At 59.7% G+C, this 19,977-nt stretch overlaps 1 protein-coding gene across 1 annotated transcript in view; it reads right to left on the bottom strand.

The window, feature by feature from the left end:
* ACE (angiotensin I converting enzyme) overlaps positions 1-18,213 on the bottom strand; it is a 19,215-nt gene extending 1,002 nt beyond the window's left edge. Inside the window, exons 1-23 of the mRNA XM_007456803.1 lie at positions 17,941-18,213; positions 17,152-17,319; positions 16,451-16,544; positions 15,601-15,744; positions 14,986-15,177; positions 14,310-14,407; positions 13,758-13,930; positions 13,191-13,414; positions 12,695-12,839; positions 12,312-12,410; positions 11,934-12,056; positions 11,399-11,610; positions 10,639-10,775; positions 9,613-9,771; positions 9,254-9,341; positions 7,175-7,318; positions 6,826-7,017; positions 5,379-5,476; positions 5,021-5,193; positions 2,976-3,199; positions 2,533-2,677; positions 2,181-2,279; positions 2,036-2,096 (exon numbers count right to left, since the gene is read on the bottom strand). Coding sequence (XP_007456865.1) covers positions 2,036-2,096; positions 2,181-2,279; positions 2,533-2,677; positions 2,976-3,199; positions 5,021-5,193; positions 5,379-5,476; positions 6,826-7,017; positions 7,175-7,318; positions 9,254-9,341; positions 9,613-9,771; positions 10,639-10,775; positions 11,399-11,610; positions 11,934-12,056; positions 12,312-12,410; positions 12,695-12,839; positions 13,191-13,414; positions 13,758-13,930; positions 14,310-14,407; positions 14,986-15,177; positions 15,601-15,744; positions 16,451-16,544; positions 17,152-17,319; positions 17,941-18,213 — 3,465 coding nt within the window. The remainder of the gene's footprint in view (positions 1-2,035; positions 2,097-2,180; positions 2,280-2,532; positions 2,678-2,975; positions 3,200-5,020; positions 5,194-5,378; positions 5,477-6,825; positions 7,018-7,174; positions 7,319-9,253; positions 9,342-9,612; positions 9,772-10,638; positions 10,776-11,398; positions 11,611-11,933; positions 12,057-12,311; positions 12,411-12,694; positions 12,840-13,190; positions 13,415-13,757; positions 13,931-14,309; positions 14,408-14,985; positions 15,178-15,600; positions 15,745-16,450; positions 16,545-17,151; positions 17,320-17,940) is intronic.
* Between the last annotated feature and the right edge of the window lie 1,764 nt (positions 18,214-19,977).

Raw genomic sequence — 19,977 nt, 5'->3', positions numbered from 1 at the left:
GGCGGCGTCACCGAGCCCCGGCACCTCCCGCCCACGCCCACGCCCATGCCCACGCCCACGAGGCTGCCTGCACTTCTCAGGAGGGCCTACTCTGAGCGGCTCTGGGCGTCCCTCGTGGGCGAGGAGGGGCAGGGCCAGAGCCCTTCACTGACGCACGTGGCAGGCTGCTCTGGACGCAGCGAGGTCTCCGTCCCTGGGCTACGTGCATGGAGAGGCCGGGTGTTGCCCAAGCGGCCACCTCTCTGACAAGGCAGGGAGGCCAGCCCGAAGGACCTCCTTTATCCCAAATTTGGCGGCAGGAATTCCCTGCAGAAGTCTGCCGGTCAAGGTGGGGGTCGCCTCTCCGAGCCTGGGGAGGTTGTGAATGTCCTGAACCAGCAGGGCAGGCCTCCCGCTTTGAAGGCTGGGCACACGCCGTGTGTCACTGACTTTCCTGGCATTTCCTAAAGTGCTTCGCCCAGGCTGCTGGTCAGAATTTGGAGGGCATCCCCTTTGCCCACCCCCGCCTAGAGAATTATCTGTGCTAAGCTCGGAAGCTAACCATCACATGGGCCTGGCTTCTGTGTGAAAGTGAGCACCAGCTTGGAAGCTCAGAAATCCTTCGGGAAGGCGGGCGGAGGCCCTCCCTGCGGGTCATCCTGGCGCACTGGCCGGGTCAGGCCTGCGCTGTGCCCTTGAGTCTCCTTGGCTCCCTGCCCACCTATGCTCTCTGGAGCATCTGAGCAGGCTTTCTCTTTCTTCCTGGACTCGGGGACAGAATTCACCCACCCTATGCTTATTTATTAGGTCTTGACTATGTGCTGACGTTGTGCCAGGTGCTGGGGTGGAGGACTGGGCACAGTGGGCATAAGCCCTCCCTCACTGCCTTCCGGGGAGCACAGGGGGCAAGGGCTGGGGTGCCCTGTACGTCCTGCCTCACGGGTGGCCTGGGCTACTTGCAGCCCAGGGGCCCCCAGCCCTCTACCCTGAGGTGTCCCCAGATCCCTACCTCTGGGAAGGGCTCCAGATCCTCTAATCACCCTTCCTAATCCCCAGCAAGTGCTCCCCTGCAGCGCATAGAGGGAAAGGGGCTGCACTGGGTGTATTCACGCTATGGCTGCATGACTCACGGCGCGGTTATGTTTCTGTATTCCATTTAAGACAGTGACTTAGGGACTTCCCTGGTGGTGCAGTGGTTAAGAATCCGCCTGCCATTGCAGGGGACACGGGTTCGAGCCCTGGTCTGGGAAGATCCCACATGCTGCGGAGCAACTAAGCCCGTGCGCCACAGCTACTGAGCCTGCGCTCTAGAGCCCGCGAGACACAACTACTGAGCCCGTGTGCCACAACCACTGAAGCCCGTGCGCCTAGAGGCCGTGCTCTGCAGCAAGAGAAGCCACCGCAGTGAGAAGCCCGTGTACCGCAACTAGAGAAAGCCCGCGTGCAGCAACGAAAACCCAACCTAACCAAAAATAAATAAATAAATAAATAAATATTTTAAAAAAGAAAAGAGAAAAAAAAAAAAGTCAGTAACTTAATAATGGTGGGTTAGGGCAACCAGTTCCCAAACAAGCTATGTATTAGACAGTGTGATAAGAAGTTAGCTCTTGCAATGATCCTGTGAAATAGGATTCCACAGCTGAGGAAACTGATTCTTAAGGAGACTGAGGAATTTACTCAAGGAAACAAGAGTGGTGGAGACGAGATTTGAACCCAGTTCTGTCTGGGCCCCAGCCTGTGACCCCATGCCCCTGATAATACAGACTCCCAATCTAGCTGGGTCTCTAATCCTAGTTCTAGTGGATAGAAGGTATTGCAGGTACAACTTAAGTTATATCAGAGGAAATACGTTCAGTATATAGTAAAGGAATCACAGTCTTGTAAAGATAAAAAAACAGTGCTCAGGTCATGATCTGGCCGTGGGTCATGGTTAATGTTAACTAACCAAGGTCTTACAAGCATTAGCCAGTTATAGTGAAGTTTCTGTTTTCAGCTGTCAAGAGGGTGCGGGCTCTCGTCACATCACAAGAGTGAAACAACGGTCAGCCTTGGTCACAGGTGAGTGGCCCAGACACAGTGGGCCATGCAGCCGGGTGCCCAGGTCGCCCTGACGGTAGCTGCCGGGGGGGCAGCAGCAAGGGCAGCCTGAACGCTGAGCGGAGGCGCTGCCCCTCATGGCGCCCTCCTCCCTTTCCTGTTACCTGATATATGGCACGCTTGAAGGAATGTGGAACTTGGCCCCTGGGTCAAAGTCGCCTTGAGACCTGGCCACTGGGGGACAGAGGCCCTGGTACTTCAGCCTGTTGAGGAGGAAGACACATTAGAGGGAGGGTTTGGGAAGAATCAAGCCAGGAGAGTTGGTGTTTTTGATTTGAAGTATGGCGCCTGCACTGGGTGCTCCAGACTCCTGCGTGCTGTGCCTCTGCGCATCACGGCACTTACACACACACACACCCCTGGATGCCACAGACGCAGACACACTGTGTGCACACAGATGCAGGTGCATACACCCCGCCATGGAGGCCCCCCCGGCCCACAGCAGCCTTCTAGAACCTGAGGCTCCACCACTCCTGGTTGTAGTTCTCCTTGGTGATGCTTCCGTCAAATACCCTCCAGCGCCACTGGTCCACAAGATAGCTGAAGGGAACAAAGGCGATCTTGTCGAGCGCCATCTTCATCAGAAAGTTGATGTCCTCCTCTGCCAAGGGAAGGGGGCCCTGGCATCAGATCCAGGCCTGCCTCCTAGCAGTGGGGCTGTGATGGGCGCGAGATGGGGGGAGCGGGCGGGGCGGGCTGTACCTCCTGGGTCCTGCGACCTGCCTCTTGGGATGCTACGGGTTTCATCCTCCCACTCTCCTTGCTGGTTGCCCCTCTTGTTCCCCACTGCTCTGTCCCAGCTCTGCCTGTGGGCTATGAAGTCTCCTCTCTCCACCTCCCAGGCTTGCTGCCCCTTCTTGGCCCCTCTGCCCACTAGGATCTCCCCGTTCCTCTCTCACCATAGCTGCCGTCCCCACTACTCAGCAGGTTGATCTTGTGCAGGTGCTTGGGGGTAGACACTGAGAGGGCCAGCACATCCCCAATGGCTTCGTGAAAACCGGGGTTGGCGCCCTCCCGGAAGGTCACCGGCAAGTCCTTGTACTGCATGAAATACTGTATGTGGCCCATTTCGTGGTGGGCCACCACCAGGTCCTCCATGTTCACAGTGGTGCACTGCTTGATCCTGGGAACACGGGGGTGGGGAGAGGGTGTGGAAGGGGGCAGTGAGGATCCCTGCGGCAAAGGGACCTGCTGTCCTTACTGGATGCAGAGCATACCCCCAGGACTGCTTTATGCGAGGAACACAGCATTATGGGAAGGAAAGCCAAAAGGGGAAATAGAGGGAATCTGGGGGTTAGAAGCCCCTAACGTCTGGTCCTCCAGACTATTCCTCTGCCCCCGACCTCCCTGAACAACGAACTCCAGCCCACACTGCCGTGTGGCTTTCTGACTGTACAAAGTGCTCTAGAGGCAGGGGGACCCTCAGTCACGGTCAGTGTAGGGCCTGGGTCATGTGAGTCATGTGGTTCCTCATTACATGTTTTGTCTCTCCCAAGACTTAGGCTTCCTGAAGGAAACAACAGTGTCTGAGCTCTTCTGCATCCCTTGTGCCCAATGCCAGCAAGCATATTCATCCCAGGATTTCTCAGGGCCAGGACTAGAGGGACATCTGCTGAGCAGTCCAAGCCAGAGGCTGCACCTCACTTTCCATCTTTTGTGAGCCAAAGAAATTCTCCCTTGGATCTAACCAGAGCTCTTCAGCTCAGTTGACCCCCTTTGTCTGTCATTCTAGGGGGAGGGGAAAGAGCTGCCCAGCAGCCCGGTGACAATGAGGTTGGGATCTGTCCACCTTGTGCTATGACTCCCCATACAAGGAAGATCCCCAAAGAGCCCTCACCCCCTTGATTCTGTCTGCGCCGTACAGCTCTGGTCCCTGTGCCTTTGAAGGAAGGGCCCAAGGCCAGGTGAGCCAGTGAAACTGACTGCTTTGTTCCAGGATCTCTGTGCCCACTCTTCTCATGAGACACTTCATCAGCTGTGGCAGATCATCTCTGCCACTTCTCCCAAGAGGTGGAATCTTCTTTACCTTCTTTTGAAACTGGGTTGGTCTTGTGACTTGCTTTAGCCAATAAAATGTGGTAGAAGTGACCTGTCCCGATCTGGGACTTGAAGAGATATGGCTACTTTTGCTCTGGGGATGCCAGCCTCCAGGTAAAAAATGTGACCGCCTAAGGCTGCCATACTGTGAGGAAGTCCAAGCTTTCCTGGAGAGAGATGTCCCACCGAACCCCAGCTGCTCCAGCCATGCCAGCCCAGGCACCCAGCACGTGAGTGAAAAAGCCCAACGTGCACATCCCTGCCCCAGCACGTGCCACACAGAGAAAAACTGAGGAACCGAACAGACAGCCAGAAGCACAGCCCCAGATAGACGGCCCCACTGAGCCATGCCAGCCCTCTCTAGCCCTGCGGAGCGCTCCACCACTGCAGAGCAGGACAAGCCATTTCCACTGTGCCTGAATTCTTGGCCCATAAAATCATGAGCATATGCAAATGGTTGTTTTACACCACTAGGTTTTGGGCTCATTTGTTATGCAGCAGTAGGCAACTGAAACACTGTCCTCCAATGAAGATAGCTTCTGAGCCCATCAGTGGTGAGAGTGGATCCGTGCAAAGCCCCCACGTCCCCATGTGCCTCCGTGTCAAGGCACAGGCACCCAGGGAGAGGGCCAGCTGTACACAGGGGCTTCCTGAGAGGGAGGGAAGGCTGGCAGCTCATGTGGGGCTCACTTCCTGGACCGGGACCTTGAACGCTGGGCTGACAGAGCTGGTCGGCGCTCGAGGAGACCCTGCCACAAACCAACGGCCAAGCTGCGGCCAGGCCCAACTCTCTTAACCCTCCGTCCCCTGTTCTGGCCGAGAAGACAGCAGCGGAGCCTCTACTTGATTCGTCTCCTTGTCCTCTGGGCTCAGGACCAGGCCCCCCTGTCCTGTAGCCCGGACATACCTGAAGTCCTTGCCATTGAAAAAGTCCCAGGCGGAGGCGTGGCACACCACCTCCCGCCCGTCGGCCGGCTTCTCCAGCATAGACTTGCTCCAGAACTCGGGGGGCACGGGCAGCAGCCCCAGGGAGGTGAAGAAATTGTCTGCTTCCTTAAACATCCTTTGGGGTGTCCAGCCCTGCAAGCAGAAGGAGCTCTGCCGAAGCTGGGGATCATGGGGATGGACTGTGTGCCGTAGTGGGAGGGCCCTGGGACAGGGCCAAGCTGGGAGTCCTGAATCAGAGGGCCCTCTCCCACCTGGGCAGGGTCCCCCTCCCCTGTGCCCTGGAGGAGCAGGGGTGCAAGGAGGGGGTCGGTGCGGACCTGCTTTATCATGGCCTCTGTGGCATCCATCCTGGGGGCTGAAGGGAAGGGTACTACCAAGTCATAGATGTTGGACCAGCTCTGTGCCCACATGTTCCCTGGAGGCGGGCAGAGGAAGAGATGGCAGAGAGAGGAGAGACAGGTGTTAGATCTTAGGCTCATCACCTTCACGCAGGGGGAGGGAACACTGATCATAATCTGACCAGCCACTGCTCTGTCCCCTCCATGTCGCCTGAGGTCAGTTTACGAGGTCAGCTGGCAAGAACCACCCTCCTTTTGGAGAGGTTGATGCCTCTGCATTTACCTCAAGACAAGAGTGGAGATAAGGAAGCTATTCAGAATGAGTGGAAAGGTGCAGAAATACATTTGGAGAGGCTTTGACAGCACAAGAGTGGAGATAAGGAAGCTATTCAGAACGAGTGGAAAGGTGCAGAAATACATTTGGAGAGGCTTTGACAGCCAAAGGGGACTAAGCCTGAGCTGACATCAAGTGGAGCCTACAGTGCAAACCAGTGAGAGAGTGAGTGAGAAGCAAGAATGGGAGGGGGGAGCGAGCCTGGGCCTGGCTGCTCTGCTCGTCTTGGGGGCTCAGCTCTAAGCCCCAGCTCCCAGGGCCAGCCGGGCACCTGTGTTCCCTCCCGGGGTCTGTGTTTCTCCGCCATGGAGCTGATATTCTCTGGTCTCACTACAGAGGGACCAAAAATGGCTGGTCTCTTGGGCTGCAAAGACCCTCTAGGCTGAGCAGAGCTAGACCCAAAGCTGGACGGGGGTGGTCTCCCTCTGATTTGTAAATGGTCCATGGCCCCGCCTGGCCTCTCTGTTCACAGTAAGAAGCCCCCAGAAACATGTTCCCGATGGCCCGACAGAGACAGGAACCCAGTAGCCTCTACTTTGCCCCAGTCCCTCCCAGCCCTTATTGTCTTCCACTGCCTACTTCATGTGTTCAGGGCATTTGAGTTTACAACCCCTGGAGAATGAGGCCCCCAAGGTTGAGGAGGGTCTACACAGCTCCCTTTGCCTGAATGTCGTGTCTGCCTTTCGCTCCCCACGACTACTTTCTCCATCTGTCAGAACCTCTCATCTTTCAGGGCTCTGCTCACGTGCCACCTCCTGGGGAGGCCTTCTCAGCTCCCACTCACGGCCCCCTCCTCTCCCTCATGCTGCCTGGAGCTGCGACGGGTGACGTGGTCCCCCCATGACAGGCCTATGAACTCCGCCCACTGCCCCATCCCTGATGACCTGTGTAACGTGGATCTGTAGCAAACGTGGCACCAAATGCAGGGAGGGGGCTCTTCTCCCCACCCCCAGCCCCGACCCCACTCCAGCCCTGGAAACATTCCCCAGCCTCAGGTGTCATCTGCAGACCCTTCCCAGTCTGCCCTCTGCCCTCTGGCCAGCCCTGGGCCGCCCCCTCCCTCATACTGTTGACCGTCTCACTTGCCCTCACCCAGCAGGTGGGCTGGGATGGGGCCCTCCAGGTTGATGAGCTCGGACCCGTAGAAGCGATACAGGGCCCGGCGCACGTAGGCGTGCAGGTTCAGGTAGAGCGGCTGCAACTCCTGGAAGAGCTGCTCCAGGTCATACTCCAGGAATGGCATCTCGTACATAGATCTCCAGGAGTCCCCTCCGTCCTCGTAGCCTGCAGAGGGGACACAGCCAGGTTCTCTGAACATCTGACCATCCCCTGAGCACCCTGCCTCCTTCCCCCCTCACCTCTTGGGTTTCAGAGGACTTTTCTGAGGGCCTCGTGGGGGGCTGGGACCCGACAGCCAGTGACACTGGCAGAGAGGACTCACCATTGAGCCTGGCAGCCTTGTTGGTGAGCTCCACATATTGGGGGAAATATGGGAGGATGGATCTCCCCACCTTGTCTCGCCAGCCCTTCCATGCCCACAGCAGTTCTCCATAGTTCCGGGATGTGGCCATCAGATTTGTCAGATCTGGGTGGGAGGGGTGGGATGGCTTTAAGCCTCCAGCTCTTGGCTCACCTCCCACATCCTTCAGAGGTGGAATAAAACTGGAAAGGGACTGCACAGGCAGCAAGTCGAGGGAAACTGGGGACAGGCTGGTGCCCTTTCCATGGGGCTTACAGGGCTCCAGGCCTGGGGCTCAGCGCTTCCCGTACACAATCTCAGGCAACTGCGGGGCTGCAACAGCCCTGTGAGGGATGCCCTTGACCCTCTTTCCACACAAGCGGTTTGGTGACACGGCTGCGTTCCCCAGCCAGCAAGTGGCTGAGCTGGGGCACAAACCAAGGGCCCAGACCCCAGAGCCGCTGCTCCCAACTCGTTCCCTGCCCACCACCTCCCTGGCAGAAATGGCTTGGAGGTCAAAAGACCCGAGTTCTTGTTCGGTGTCCTCCTGACCTCGAAATCACCTTGGGTGAGTCACGGGACCCCTCCTTCCCTGATTATGAAATGGGGATTATGCCGGCCCAGGGGCAGGAGGCCCCTGGGCAGGGACGGTGCCTCCTTCATCTCCAGTCCCCACGGGGCCCAGGGCATCTTTCCCACATTGTGACTGAACTAATTAATAAAAGAACATCTGTGAAGGCAAAGTACAGAGATCCATTCAAGCATCATCAGGGAGCCAGAAATCTTGCGTTTGTGTCCTGTCAAAGCCATGACTATATGAGTGGCCTCCTGGCTTATGGATTACACAGAGCTCACATCTACCTCACAGAGCTGGGATGAGGATGGTGTGAGCTCACGTGTCAGTTCTGAAGGTGGCTCCCCTTCCTGCCCGGCCTGGCCTGAGACGGAGGCCTGCGGGCATCCACACCTCAAGGACTTGTGCTCTATCATGAAACATGCTATGTGCTATCTACTCTACATAGAGAAAGTACATTCAAGGTAATTTTATTTGGGGAAAAAAACATATCTTGAGAATTTTGTCCTCTGCTGATGTGAGTGTTCTGTTTTTGGGGGTGCTTCTTATTCTTACCACTGGCAGTGACCTGATGCCCTGGATAAAGGGGCTGACCGATGGGGGGGTGAAGGCCATACTCCCTTTAATGCTCTTCTCCATAAATGCACACAAATGCGCATCCCCTTCCCCCCACTTTGCGTGCCTGCCCACATACACAACCCTCAGGCCAAACCCTGTCCCAGGAAGACTGTTTATTTTCCATTTCCCCTTCTATTCATCATTGTTCTAATGTGGGAGTTGGGCGGAGGGCCAGGAAGAGACTGTTTCTGGGTGGAGATTCCTCAGGAAAAATGTTTATGCCTCTGGCTCCTCGACCCTGGGAAGCATGGGTCAGAGAGGGGAGGGGGTGTATCTGCGCGCAGGTACTGGGGTGTCGGGGCTGAGCTCCTTCAAAGAGGAGAAGGTAAGAAGGACCAGCCAGTCTCCTGCGAGAGAAAGAGGACACGCCAGAGCTGGCCCACTCCTTCCAGTGACAAGTGGCGGCAGAGGGAGTGAAGTGGGAATGGTGTGGACGTGGTTTCTGCGGGCTGAGGCTTCAATTTCTGGGTGGAGGAGGCAGCCAGGGAAGGGCCAGGGAGGATGGGGAAGGTGGATCGGATCAAGGGAAGAGCACAGAGGGGAGATGCCTAGAGTTACTCTCCCTGCTGGGGAGTCCAAGCCCCTGAGAGATGAATTTGAGATACACCTGCTCTGAAGGGTGGAGTGGAGGGAGGAACAGAGGGGACCCAGCGGGAGCGGATGGGCGGAGCCAAGGGCAGGGCAGGGGACCAGGGCAGCGATGAAGGAGGCCTTGGTTCTAAGCAGTGGCAGAGGAGCACACCGGTGGGAGACAGGGAAGTCAGTCTCCCGGTCGTGTGGACCCCATGAGTCAGAAGTGAGCTCCGCCCTTTCACGGCCAGCACCCCTAACCTCCCCAGGCCTCCCTCTCACTCCCCACGTGTGCTCACCGGGCTCGAGCTGTAGACAAGTGCCATTGCTATGGCACACAGAGGCCACGCTGTAAGTGGTCTCCATGTCCAGCAGGATCTGGTTGTACTGCAGGGGGAAGAAGAGAGGCAGCGAGCCTGAGCCCTGGGCTCCCTGCTCCGGCCCCGGCACCATCGTGGACCTGGGCTCTGCAGCTGGGGCGGGTGCTCCCAGAGCTCTGCCTTCTCAGGAAGTCTGTAGGTGTGTGTTGACGTGCCAGGTGTCACGACACGGCAAATCGCGGAAGGGGAAGCAGCATGAAGGCCAGACACTGTCCCCCGAGCTAGGGCCCTCCCCAGACCCTGGATCCTCCGCCCGCTGCTCCCCGCGAGGCACACACCTGCTCCAGCTCCCTGACAGGCAGCGCCGCCCGCTCTAGATCCTGAATCTTCTTTATCATCCGCTTCATAGTGGCGTTCTGGAAGTTGGCCACGTCAAACTTCCTGGCCCAGGTGCCGTACTTGACAGTGTGGTTTGCCATCTGTACGTTCTTCTCCAGCTGAAGGCGTGGGGGAACCGTATCATGAGGCCCCAGGAGCTCTAGAAAGGCCTCCTGGGAGGAGGCGCCTTGAGGGGAGCCAAAGGGACTGAGGGTGTCAGGGTGGGGCCGGTTTTACCAAGTGGCTGCCTTTGCCTATAAAGACCCTCTTCAACCTGGACTGTCTATAACATCCTGTGTGCAGTACCTGCCCCTCAACAGATGGCCATTTCGAGCAAGACATCTGATGGCAGCGGCAGAGAAGGAAACCCCACCCCGTGTCCTAAAGGCTGTTAGGATAGATGCAGCCTGGTATTTGCTCTGCGGCCTCTCTGAGCCTCAGGGTCCCAGCTGTAAAATGCGAATAAGGTCACTGGTTTTGCAAGGCTGTTGAGGAATAAATGAGGCAACAGATGTCAAGTGCCAAGGAACAGTGGCCAGCACACAGTGGGTCTTCAAGAAATGTTAGTCCTCTGCAGCTCACCTTGGTTATAGTCAGCGCTCAGCCACACAGGCGGGGAGGGGGGTTGGAGGGGACGCATGGCCCTCTCAATGGTGGCAAACGGGAGCTTTCAATCTTTTTAAAAACTGACTTTAGCATCACTTATTTCTCTACAAATTATTCTGTTACCAACAACGGATTGATTGTTAATGATAAGACAACTTGTTTAGGCACTGGGTGTGTGCCTGAAATTGGACGCTTTTCAATATGCCACTGGGATTCTTCACAAATTCTGACAGCCTGTTCCCACTGAGGTGACGTCGGGGGCGGAAGGGCGGCCTGCAGTGCCTTGGGTTTCAGAGGGTGGCCCCCGGGGGAGGAGCAGACGTGTGCTGAGTCTGTGCACGAGCTCCGGTGGGGGAAAGGGGGCGTGCAGGGGCCCCTACCAGTATCTCGCTGCCCTCCTTGGTGATGTTGGTATTGTAATCCCAGCTGGCCTCGGCATACTCGTTCCACACCACCTGGGATCTCCGGTCATATTCCTCCACAAACCTGCTGGCCTCAGCCTCGTCGGACACCAGGTCTGTGGGACAGAGCAGAGAGACATAGACAGGACTCCCCTTGCCCTTCCACTGCTGCCCCGGCCTCCCCGCCCCGGCCCCCAGCTGGTCCCACTTGGGCTCTGGGTTTTCGGGCTGCTGGTTGTTGAGTGGCGGGTAGTCGTCTGGCTGCTGGCTGTTGCCTGGCTGGCTGTTCCCTGGCTGACTGACACCTGGCCGGTGGTCCCCTGGCCAGGGGCCAGCAGGGGGCGCCCACAGCAGAGCAGGAGGAGGAGGAGGAGGCGGGACAGTCCTGGAGCAGCCCAACCTTGGCCCATGGCAGCAGGAGAGCAGAGTCCTGCCTCCCCTGCCCCCTGGCCTATAAGAGCAGAGCCTGCAGTGTGACCTCATAGAGCAGTGTGCCTGCCAGCCAACCCCCGGCCGGGGCCTCAGATCTGGGCATACCCTCCCCAGGATGCTGGGAAAGATGTGCCCACCCCACCCCAGGGCCCTGCCAACCAGCTCAGGGGGCTGCCTGGCCCTCCAGGCAGGGCGCCAGGGCCCGGTTGGGAGAAGCTGATGGGGAACCGTGAACCGGGGGCCTGGTCCCGAGCCTGGAACTGAGAGCCTGCAGTAGCGCCCCGCCCCAGGCTCCCTCGGGCTTTACCAATGCCCTCTGGGTAACTGTCGGGCATCGGTGGGCGCCACTGATATTCTGGCCAGCCCAGCACCTCGCCATTCTGCTGGTTCTGCTCTTGTAGCCACTGTGTGACCGGCTGGAAGTAGGTGAGCAGCGGCTGAGCATCCAGGGAATCTGAGCCGACCATGTCCTTCAGCACCTCCTGCCAGGGCCGCGAGGAGCCTGCCTGCAGCAATGCCCTGTCGGGCAGAGCGGGCACAGTGGGCACAGGGCTCTCGAGCCAGGGGCCGCTACCACTGCCCTGGCCCACCTGCCCCATCTCTGGCCACTTCTGCCCCCACTGGATGGCAAGAACGGCAGCATTAAGACTCAGGGCCTAGGAGCTCTGTGAAGGGGGGGGGACGTATGTTTTGCCCCGCGCCAGCCAAGAGGCCCACTCGATAAACATTCGACGAGAGAAAGAAAGGGTGGGGGAGGGGGAGGGGAGAAAGGCCCCCTCACCGGCATGCCCTTCACCGGTCACCCCCTTCACTTCCCACTGCCCTCCCTGTGCCCCACACACCGGAGCTTGGCCCCTGCCTGGGTGGACTGGTAGATGTCACACTGGTGCAGGGGGCCCTGGTGGCCCGCCTCCTTGCACAGGGCTTGGTGGAACTGGAACTGCAGGACGAAGCTCACAAAGTACCTGCAGGCACAGGGTGGGCATGAGGGGGATGGTGGAGGCCCCTTGCCCAGGTCCCAGCCAGCTTCCACCGTGCAGAGGCCAGACCAGGGGCTGCCTGGGGGAGAAGGGAGAGCCGAGCTTGGCTCAGGAGAGAGGCCCCCTCAAATTCCAGGCCGTTGAGGGGTCCAGAAGGGTGTGGGAACAAGCCCTGGGAATGGGGGTCCCAGAGTAGGGGGAAGGGGACTAAAGGTGTGCTGGAAATGGGGGCAATAGTACCTGATGTATGGTGTCACATTTGGGACATGAAACTTGGCTCCAGCGTCAAAGTGGGTTTCATTTCGGACAACTGGAGGACAGATCCCCTGATACTTGGTTCTGGAAGAGGATGTGGTTAAATTGTCTTAGGACCCAAGGGTTGTACACAGGCTGATTTTACCTTTGCAGAAAAGTCTGCTAAGCAGACATTCCCATGGGCCATCCCTTCCCCATCCTGGCGAACCAGGAGAGACTGCCTGACAGAGGAAGTTTTAGGCAGGAAAGAATGCCTTGCGGAAGAGGATGGAGGCATCATTAGAGAGGAGGGAGGCAAGAGGCAGGTTGCCCGGGAGCTGGGGGAGGGCCATTTGGGATTAGGCCCTTCCTGGTCCCACTTTGCTCACCTAAGATACCACCAGTCATAGTTGTAGAGGGAAGGGGGGGTACGCCCACTAAAGACCCCCCAACGCCACTGGTCCACCAAGTAGCCAAAGGGCAGGAAGGCAATTTTTTCCAGTGCCATCTTTAACAAGTAATTGATGTCGGTTTCTGTCGGGAGATGAGATGAAAAGAGAGAGGTCAGAGGGAGAGGGGAGCCCAGCTGGGACAGGGTGGGCCTGGGGAGAAGCCAGCAGGAGGTGAGGCTGGGCAGACGCAGAGAAGGGAGCGCCAGCCTTTGGGACCCTGGGGCCCCGCTTGGAAGAGGGAGCTTGGGCAGTGGAGTTGGGACCCAGGGTGGGCTGTGAGGCTCTGGGTGGATCCCCAAACCTGCCTGACGTGGGGCAGTGAGGCAGAAACAAGAAGGGCAGAGGGGAGCGGGGACAAGTGCGGGCCTGCTGTGGGATCCAGCGGGGTCTGGGGGGCGCGGCTGCGCTGGGCTCTCTCCACCCACCCCCATACCCGTGTCGTTGGTGACATGGTCCAGCAGGCCAATTTTGTACAGATGTGCAGGAGTGGAGACGGAGAGCGCCAGCACATCCCCGATGGCCTCGTGGAAGCCGGGGTTGGCGCCTTGGCGCAGGGAGACGTGTTGGTCCTTGTACTGTAGGTAGTACTGCACGTGGCCCATCTCGTGGTGCACCGTGGACAGCTGGTCCATAGTGACCTGTGTGCACTGCTTGATCCTGGGGCGGGGAGAGGGCGTGGGTGAGGGTGAAGGATGGGCGGGGCAGGGACCAGAGAACGGTGGGGCTGGCGCCTGAGGGAAAGGAGCCAGGCGGGCACTGCCCTGGGGCCCGAAGGAGCTGGCGGAAACAGGCAAACACTTTCCCCTGCCCCAGCCCACACTCTGGCCTTTTCCCTCCGTTCCAAGGTACAGAGCTGACTGCCTGCCAAAGCTGCCCAGGGAAGGGACCCCGCCCCCAGCCAGTGCTGGGGCTGGGTTAGAGGCAGGTCTGGGAACTGGCTTCTCTGTGCCCAGGCTGCCTGCCCTTTGGGAGCCCCAGAACCCTCCTCCCGAATCAAGACCTGAAGTCTTTCCTGTTGTAGAAATCCCAGGCGGAGGCGTGGCATACCACCTCACGCCCGTCGCTTGGCTTCTCCAGCATGGACTCTGCCCAGAACTCAGGAGGCATGGGCAAGAGCCCTAGGGAGGTGAAGAACTCCTCTGCCACCCGGAACATGTGTGTAGCGTTCCATCCCTGGTAGGGGTGTTCGCACGGGTCAGGGGCCAGCCTCTGGAGCCCACCATGGCTGCCCCAGGGGCACGTCTGTGGTCCCCCACCCAGCTCAGCTCCCTGCTCATGAAGAGCACCTCTGCTCCGTGGCCTCCCTTCCCAGATGTCCGGCCCCTGCTGGCTAGAGTGGATGGGCCGATGCTCACAACCCCCACCCCCGAGGGGCCCCGGAAGGAGGGACTGGCAGCTCAGCGAGGACGAGGACACCGACCCCAGCTCATGGCTTGGACACACACTCCAGGCTGCTGCTCTGTATAAAGGGAGGGACTGAGGTCCCTCCCCGTCCCACTCCTCATGTCTGGTTCACTCCTGTGGCCCCCACGCGGCCTGACTTTGAGCTTACCTTCTGCACCATAGTACTGGTAACGTCAAGATTGGGCTTGGCAGAGAAAGGCACCACCATGTCGTAGATTTTGTCCCAGCTCTGGGCCCACATGTCCCCTAGACAGAGGAGGGGAGCCAGACAGCTTGGCTCCCAGTCCAGCCAGTGCCTGCTTCCCCATGTGTGTCACTGAATGGCACCCTGGGCGCCTGGTGTCTGGACCCAGGGTGCTGCAGGGCCACCGTCCTCTCAGCTGGCTCACACATCAGTCCCACCCACACCCCCAAGTGCTCCACGTTCCCTGGGGCTGGCAGAGGCCAAGTGTGAGCCCAGGTGATGCTGCTGGGTCCTTTCTGACGGTGCCAGGGTCCCTGCCTCCCAACCCTGACGCAGGGCCACAGGGCTGGCTTCCTGGGGTGTAAACTGGGCTTATTTTCCCTCCTCCTCTGGACCTGGAGCTAAAGCCTTCAGTGTGACTCCTGGCTCTGCCTTTAAATAGTTTTCTGCCCTCTGCCAAGTCACTCGCGCACCCTAAGCTTCAGGGTCCCCGTCTGAAAAGTAGGAACAGTAGTGACCATGAGAAGGGTCACCTACTTTATGGGCTCACATGCAGGGGATCGAGCAGTGCGGGGCTCTGAAATGTGACACACGATGAGGAGGACCCTGGACAGGTGTGGTGGCAAGGCCAGGTCCTTACCCAGCAGGTGAGCAGGGATGGGTCCCCTGAGGTTGATGAATCTGTCCCCGTATCGGCGGTGCAGTGCGCGGCGGACGTAGGCGTGGAGGTTCAGGTACAGGGGCTCTAACTGATGGTAGAGGTGCTCCAGATCCTCCGTGAAGGTGGGGGAGTCGTACCAGGAGCGCCAGTAGGCCCCCGTGTCTGAGAAGCCTAGCCGGGGGGTGGCGTTGGGGTGCAGCTCAGGCCCCAGGCTCTGGCACCTCCGCCTCCCAGCTACCACCTGGACGTTCTTCCAGCTCAGGGCCAGTGTATCTGCCTGCTAGCTGGAAGGGAGAGCTTGGAGGTTGCTGCTCTACAATCTTCTAACTATGGGTTGCTCCAACTCCAGCTAAACAGATCCTAGAGAGCAGGAGACGCAAAGTTGAGCCCTAGGGCTGGGAGGTGTGCCAGAAGCGCGGCATGAGGGCGATGGGGCTAATGCCCATTCCGCCATCCACTATCTGTGTGACCTGGCACCAGTGTATGGAGTCATTGTAATAGCCAGCCGCTCTGCTTGCCTCAGGGGGCGGGGCTCAGTGGAGACAGAAGATGAGAGGGAGACGCCCACAAAAGGGACAGGGTGGCCATGCTCACCATCCTGCTTGTAGGCCGCATTGCTGAGGGCAGTGAACTTCTGGTACAGGGGTTTCAGCGGGATGCCCACAGCGTTGTGCCAGCCCTCCCAGGCATATAGTAGCAGGGCGTAGCTTCGCGACGCAGCCAGGATGTTGGTGAGCTCTGAGACACAGGTGAGCAGGGTCAGTTCAGAGACTTCTGCGTTGAAGTCAGCAATAGCCTTCACCGGAGCTCCCACACCGGTCCTCATCATCTCCACCTACTTCCTCAGCATCATGATACCCTCAAAGCCAAGGGCAACCTACAAGCTGGACAGGATGGCACTGGGAGCTATACAAAGTAAGTAGCCAGGCAGGGTCCTGGTTCCCAGGAAATGATTATCTAAGGTGGCTGACACAAAGAGGACACCCACAAGTTGAAACCTAGGCAGACCCTTCATGGCTCCTCGGACGGAGTGGCTGACCTCAAGGCTGCCTGGTATGTGGCGGGGGTGGGGGGGCTGTGGGGGGAGAGGAGGAGGTTTGCAAGGGAAGCCATGAGGGGTCTAAGGCCTGTGGAGGGCTCTTGCGGGGAATGAGAGGACCCATGAAAGGGAAAACCAGGCAGCCAGGAGGAAAGCCGGTTGTGATGGGAGAGGAAAAAGCACACATGCAGGTGGGGGTGGAGCGGGGGCTGGAGATTCCAGAAATCAGTTTGCCTGGAGGAGCAGGGGTCTGGGGGCATCTGACAGTCCAGTCCCAGTTGGAGGTTAATGCCTTTGGGTTTACCCACTCTCTCTGCAAAAACACGTCATCCTCCTGAGTGCAGCAGGTCAATGGGGAAGGGTAGGAAGTCCCCGAAGACAGAGAGAGTAGACACAGGGCCGTACCTGGGTCCAGGGACCAGCAGGTGGCAGTCTTGTTGGGGAAGCAGACCTTGGCCGTGGAGTAAATCCTGGACATGTTGCTTAGCAGAGAGTTGTACTGGGGAGTTAGAGTTGAGAAAATGCTAGCGATGAACAGCCCTTGCAGGTAATCTGGCCCCCTCTCCTCTTTCCGCTGGGAGGAGATAGGGGAGATGCCTGGAGAGAGGGACGTGGCTAGGGCAAGGCCACACTGTGGCACCCAGAGCACAGCTGAGCATGAATGCACGGATGCCCCTTCCAGTGGAGGCAGCCTGGGAAACTAGTGTCCTGAGAATTAGGGGTCAGGGTTCAGTTCTGAGCCCAGCCACCACCTTGGCAAATCCCTCTCATTCTCTGACCTTGATGCCTTCTCAGCCCTTCCCAATCTTTCTGAGGAAGCCCATAAACCAAACCACCTATGGAGAAAGTTTGAAAACCCCTGTTTCATCCTTTACTCTTTACTTGAATTTTGCTTTCTGCGCCATAAGACTTGCTTCGATAGAATGAACTTCTCTCATTCCAGCTCCAAGAAGAATCGGGACTTCAGGAATCCGTTCCGTGCTTGCGGGGCTTCCCCTACAGTCGGGGCCGGTGGAGATCCCAGGGTCCCTCCCTGCCAGGACCCAGCCCCCCGGGCAATGGGGGCACCTGGGCCACTTCTGCCTCCACCCCTCCACCAGGCCCACCTGCTGCCGCTCCTCCAGGGGCAGGTTGGCGGGGCCCAGGGTGCGCACGGCACTGATGATGCGTCGCAGCGTGGGGTCGGTGAAGTTCTGCCAGATTGGGTCGAACAGAGCCTTGGCCTTCTGGCCCCAGACCTCTGAAAACTCCTGGCTGAGCAGGGCTGCCTCCTCCTGTGGGTACCAGGAGGGCACGAGAGGGTAAATAGGGGAAGCCGTGGCGTGGGGGAGGGGAGGAAGGCCCAGGGCTTCAGGAGACTGGGGCTTGTGGGAGCACGGCTCCCTCCTCCTGGGCCCTCGGGGTGAAGAACTGGGGGAGTCTGCCTCAGGGAGGCGGTGGAGCAGAAACTGGGGCCAGGAGAGGCGGGGGAAGAGAGTGTGAACAGTGATGAGCGGTGACAGGCACAGTGAGGGACGGGTAGGTTGCAGTCGGAGAGGATGAGAACCCAGAGCAGAGAGGGCACCCTCAGCGAAGACTGCCGCGGGCCCAGCCCGTCGTCATCCCCAGGCGCTGCCACCTGGGGGGACTCGGGGTCAGAGGGGCCAGCCTCATCCATTCGGTTCCTTACTGGGCACGAGCATGTGCCCAGCACCGTGCTAGGAAACCGACCGGCTGTCTGCTGGGACGGCGTTGGGGTGGGGGGTTAGCGGGGAGGCCGGCTGGCCCAGGCGGGTCCCCACCGCTCAGGGGCCGGGGGCGCGCGCGGGGCGGTGACTCCCCGCCCCCCAGCGCCCGGCCGCCCGTCTGTGATTGGGCGCCCGGGCCCCGCCCCCGCCCTGGGCCCGCGCGCCCACCTGGCGCCGCGCGTTTTCCTCGTTGATGTCGGTGTCGTGCGCCCAGCTGGCGGCCGTGCTGTGGAACAGCACCTGCTCGGCGCTCGAATTGAAGCTCTCTGCGAAACCCTGTGCCCCGGCCTCGTCGGCGGAAAAGTTCCCCGGCTGCAACGCGGGGTTGAGAGCCAGGACCACAGGCGGCGGTGGCGGCGGCAGCAGCAGCAGCAGCAGCAGCAGCAGCAGCAACGGCAGCAGCAGCGGCCGCGGCCACCGGCGGCCCGACGCGGCCCCCATGGCGCGGTGCGCGGTGCAGCCCCTTCTCCTGCGCCGTGCCAGCCCTGCGGGTTATAAAACCCGACCGCCGCCGTCGCCTTCCGACACACCCTCACCTCCCCGCCCCGCCGCGCTTCCTCCTCGGCTCCAAAGTTACCCGGCCGCTGCGCGGGCCTAACGGAGCGGGGCGGGGACCGAGGCTTCCTGGCCCGCCCCAGGCAGGGGCGCCGGCCCGAGGAGGGGCCCAGGCGGCCCCCTGCGAGATGCAGCACGGGGGGGGCGGATGGGCCTTAGGTCAGGTTCTCACAAGGGAGGCTAGAAAGAAGCCCCCTAACGCGCACACACACCTCTGAAGCTGAGGGACCCAGCACTTTGCTGGAACACCCCAGCCTGCCAGCGTGCCCTCCCCTTCCATCCCACAGCCTCGGTGCAGGGACCCGGGGCCCAGCGGTCTCTGACGCTCAATCTCCCGGCCTCGCCGCCCCAGGGCTCTCTGGACTCGGGAGTGACAAAGTGGGGGAGCTGTCCGCAGTGCCGCTAGTACTGCCGGATAGGGTTAAGGATGGTCCCCCGGTCCAGATTCTTCACGAGGCCCTGGGGGGAGAGGGTGTGGCCTGCGCGGGTAGGGGAGAGTTCCGCAGGCGCCTGGGGCGGTGCTCAGAGCCCCCGGCTCACCTGCGGACTGGGGAAGGGGGGCTGTCAGAAGGGGGGGGAGAATGGAGGGGCTGTTCTGGGAGGAGGGGGCGGGTAATAGAGCCACAGGAGCACTGGCACACCTGCTTTCTTCACACGAGCTGTCATTCGCTCCGGCAGAAACAGTCACAGACTTGCCGACTTTGAGAGCTAGCTACAAAGATGAGCGCAGAGATGACAGCAACCTCTCCTTCAGCAGGGGAAGACATTAAGACTCAGGTTGAATGGCTTGCTCCAAGTCACTCCAGGTCTCCACACTCCCCATCAGTCTTTCCCTGTCTCACCACGTGTTCCTTCAAGTGACAAGCACGGGGGAGGAAGGAGAGCGGCGTCCTCTTGAGGCGGCTGGGGAGGCTGAGGGCTCGCCCCTAACTCCTCAGCATCATGGTGTCTGTCCCCAGAGGCGGGAGGACCTACCCCAGCAGACAGGGGTGGGCAGGGCGACGGAAGAAGCACAGGCTGGGCAGAGGGAGCAGGGAAGGAGTCAGTGACAGCTGCTCAGGAGACCCAACCCGTCCGGAGCTTGGGTACCGTGGGAATCACCTGGGCTCCTGGGTATCTGCGTGTGGGATGGCGCCTGGGGCTCTGAGGGACACGTGGGCTCGCTGTGCCCTCTGGAGTGTGTGCAGGAGGCTGTGTGGCCCGAGGCCGTGCTGAGCTGCCAGGTGACATGGTGCCAGGGTGGTGTGTGGAGGGGAGGGGGGGCAGGGCATCGTCAGTGCTGTTGTTCAGCCGCGTCGGGAAAGGCGGGAGGGGAGGAAGAGGAGTCCTGGGCCCCTGGCTTTCCTTCACTCCAGCTGGCGCTTCAGGGCTGGCGAAGTGGACACCTGTGATCAGGGCAGCCCCGTCGAGGGCAGGGGACCGGCTAAGGGCGACGCAGTGAGCCTGGCCTCTCTTCCTCAGAACTCACCAGCTCTCGAGTGGCTCTAACAACTATGTTCTCCAGGCTTTGAGGGCAATGGGCCGTGTGTGCACAGTGAGCTGCTGTCTGCTGGGAGGGAGCAGTCCCTCCACCAGCTAAGGCATCGGTTGGGGGGGGGGGTTGTGAGGGGCACCTCTTCAGGCCCCAAAGAAGGGGTCCTGGGGCAGAAG

The sequence above is a fragment of the Lipotes vexillifer genome, unplaced genomic scaffold (assembly GCF_000442215.2).
Source record: "Lipotes vexillifer unplaced genomic scaffold, Lipotes_vexillifer_v1.1 scaffold299, whole genome shotgun sequence".
NCBI lineage: Eukaryota > Metazoa > Chordata > Mammalia > Artiodactyla > Lipotidae > Lipotes > Lipotes vexillifer.
This window is presented reverse-complemented; position numbering and strand designations above follow the sequence as displayed.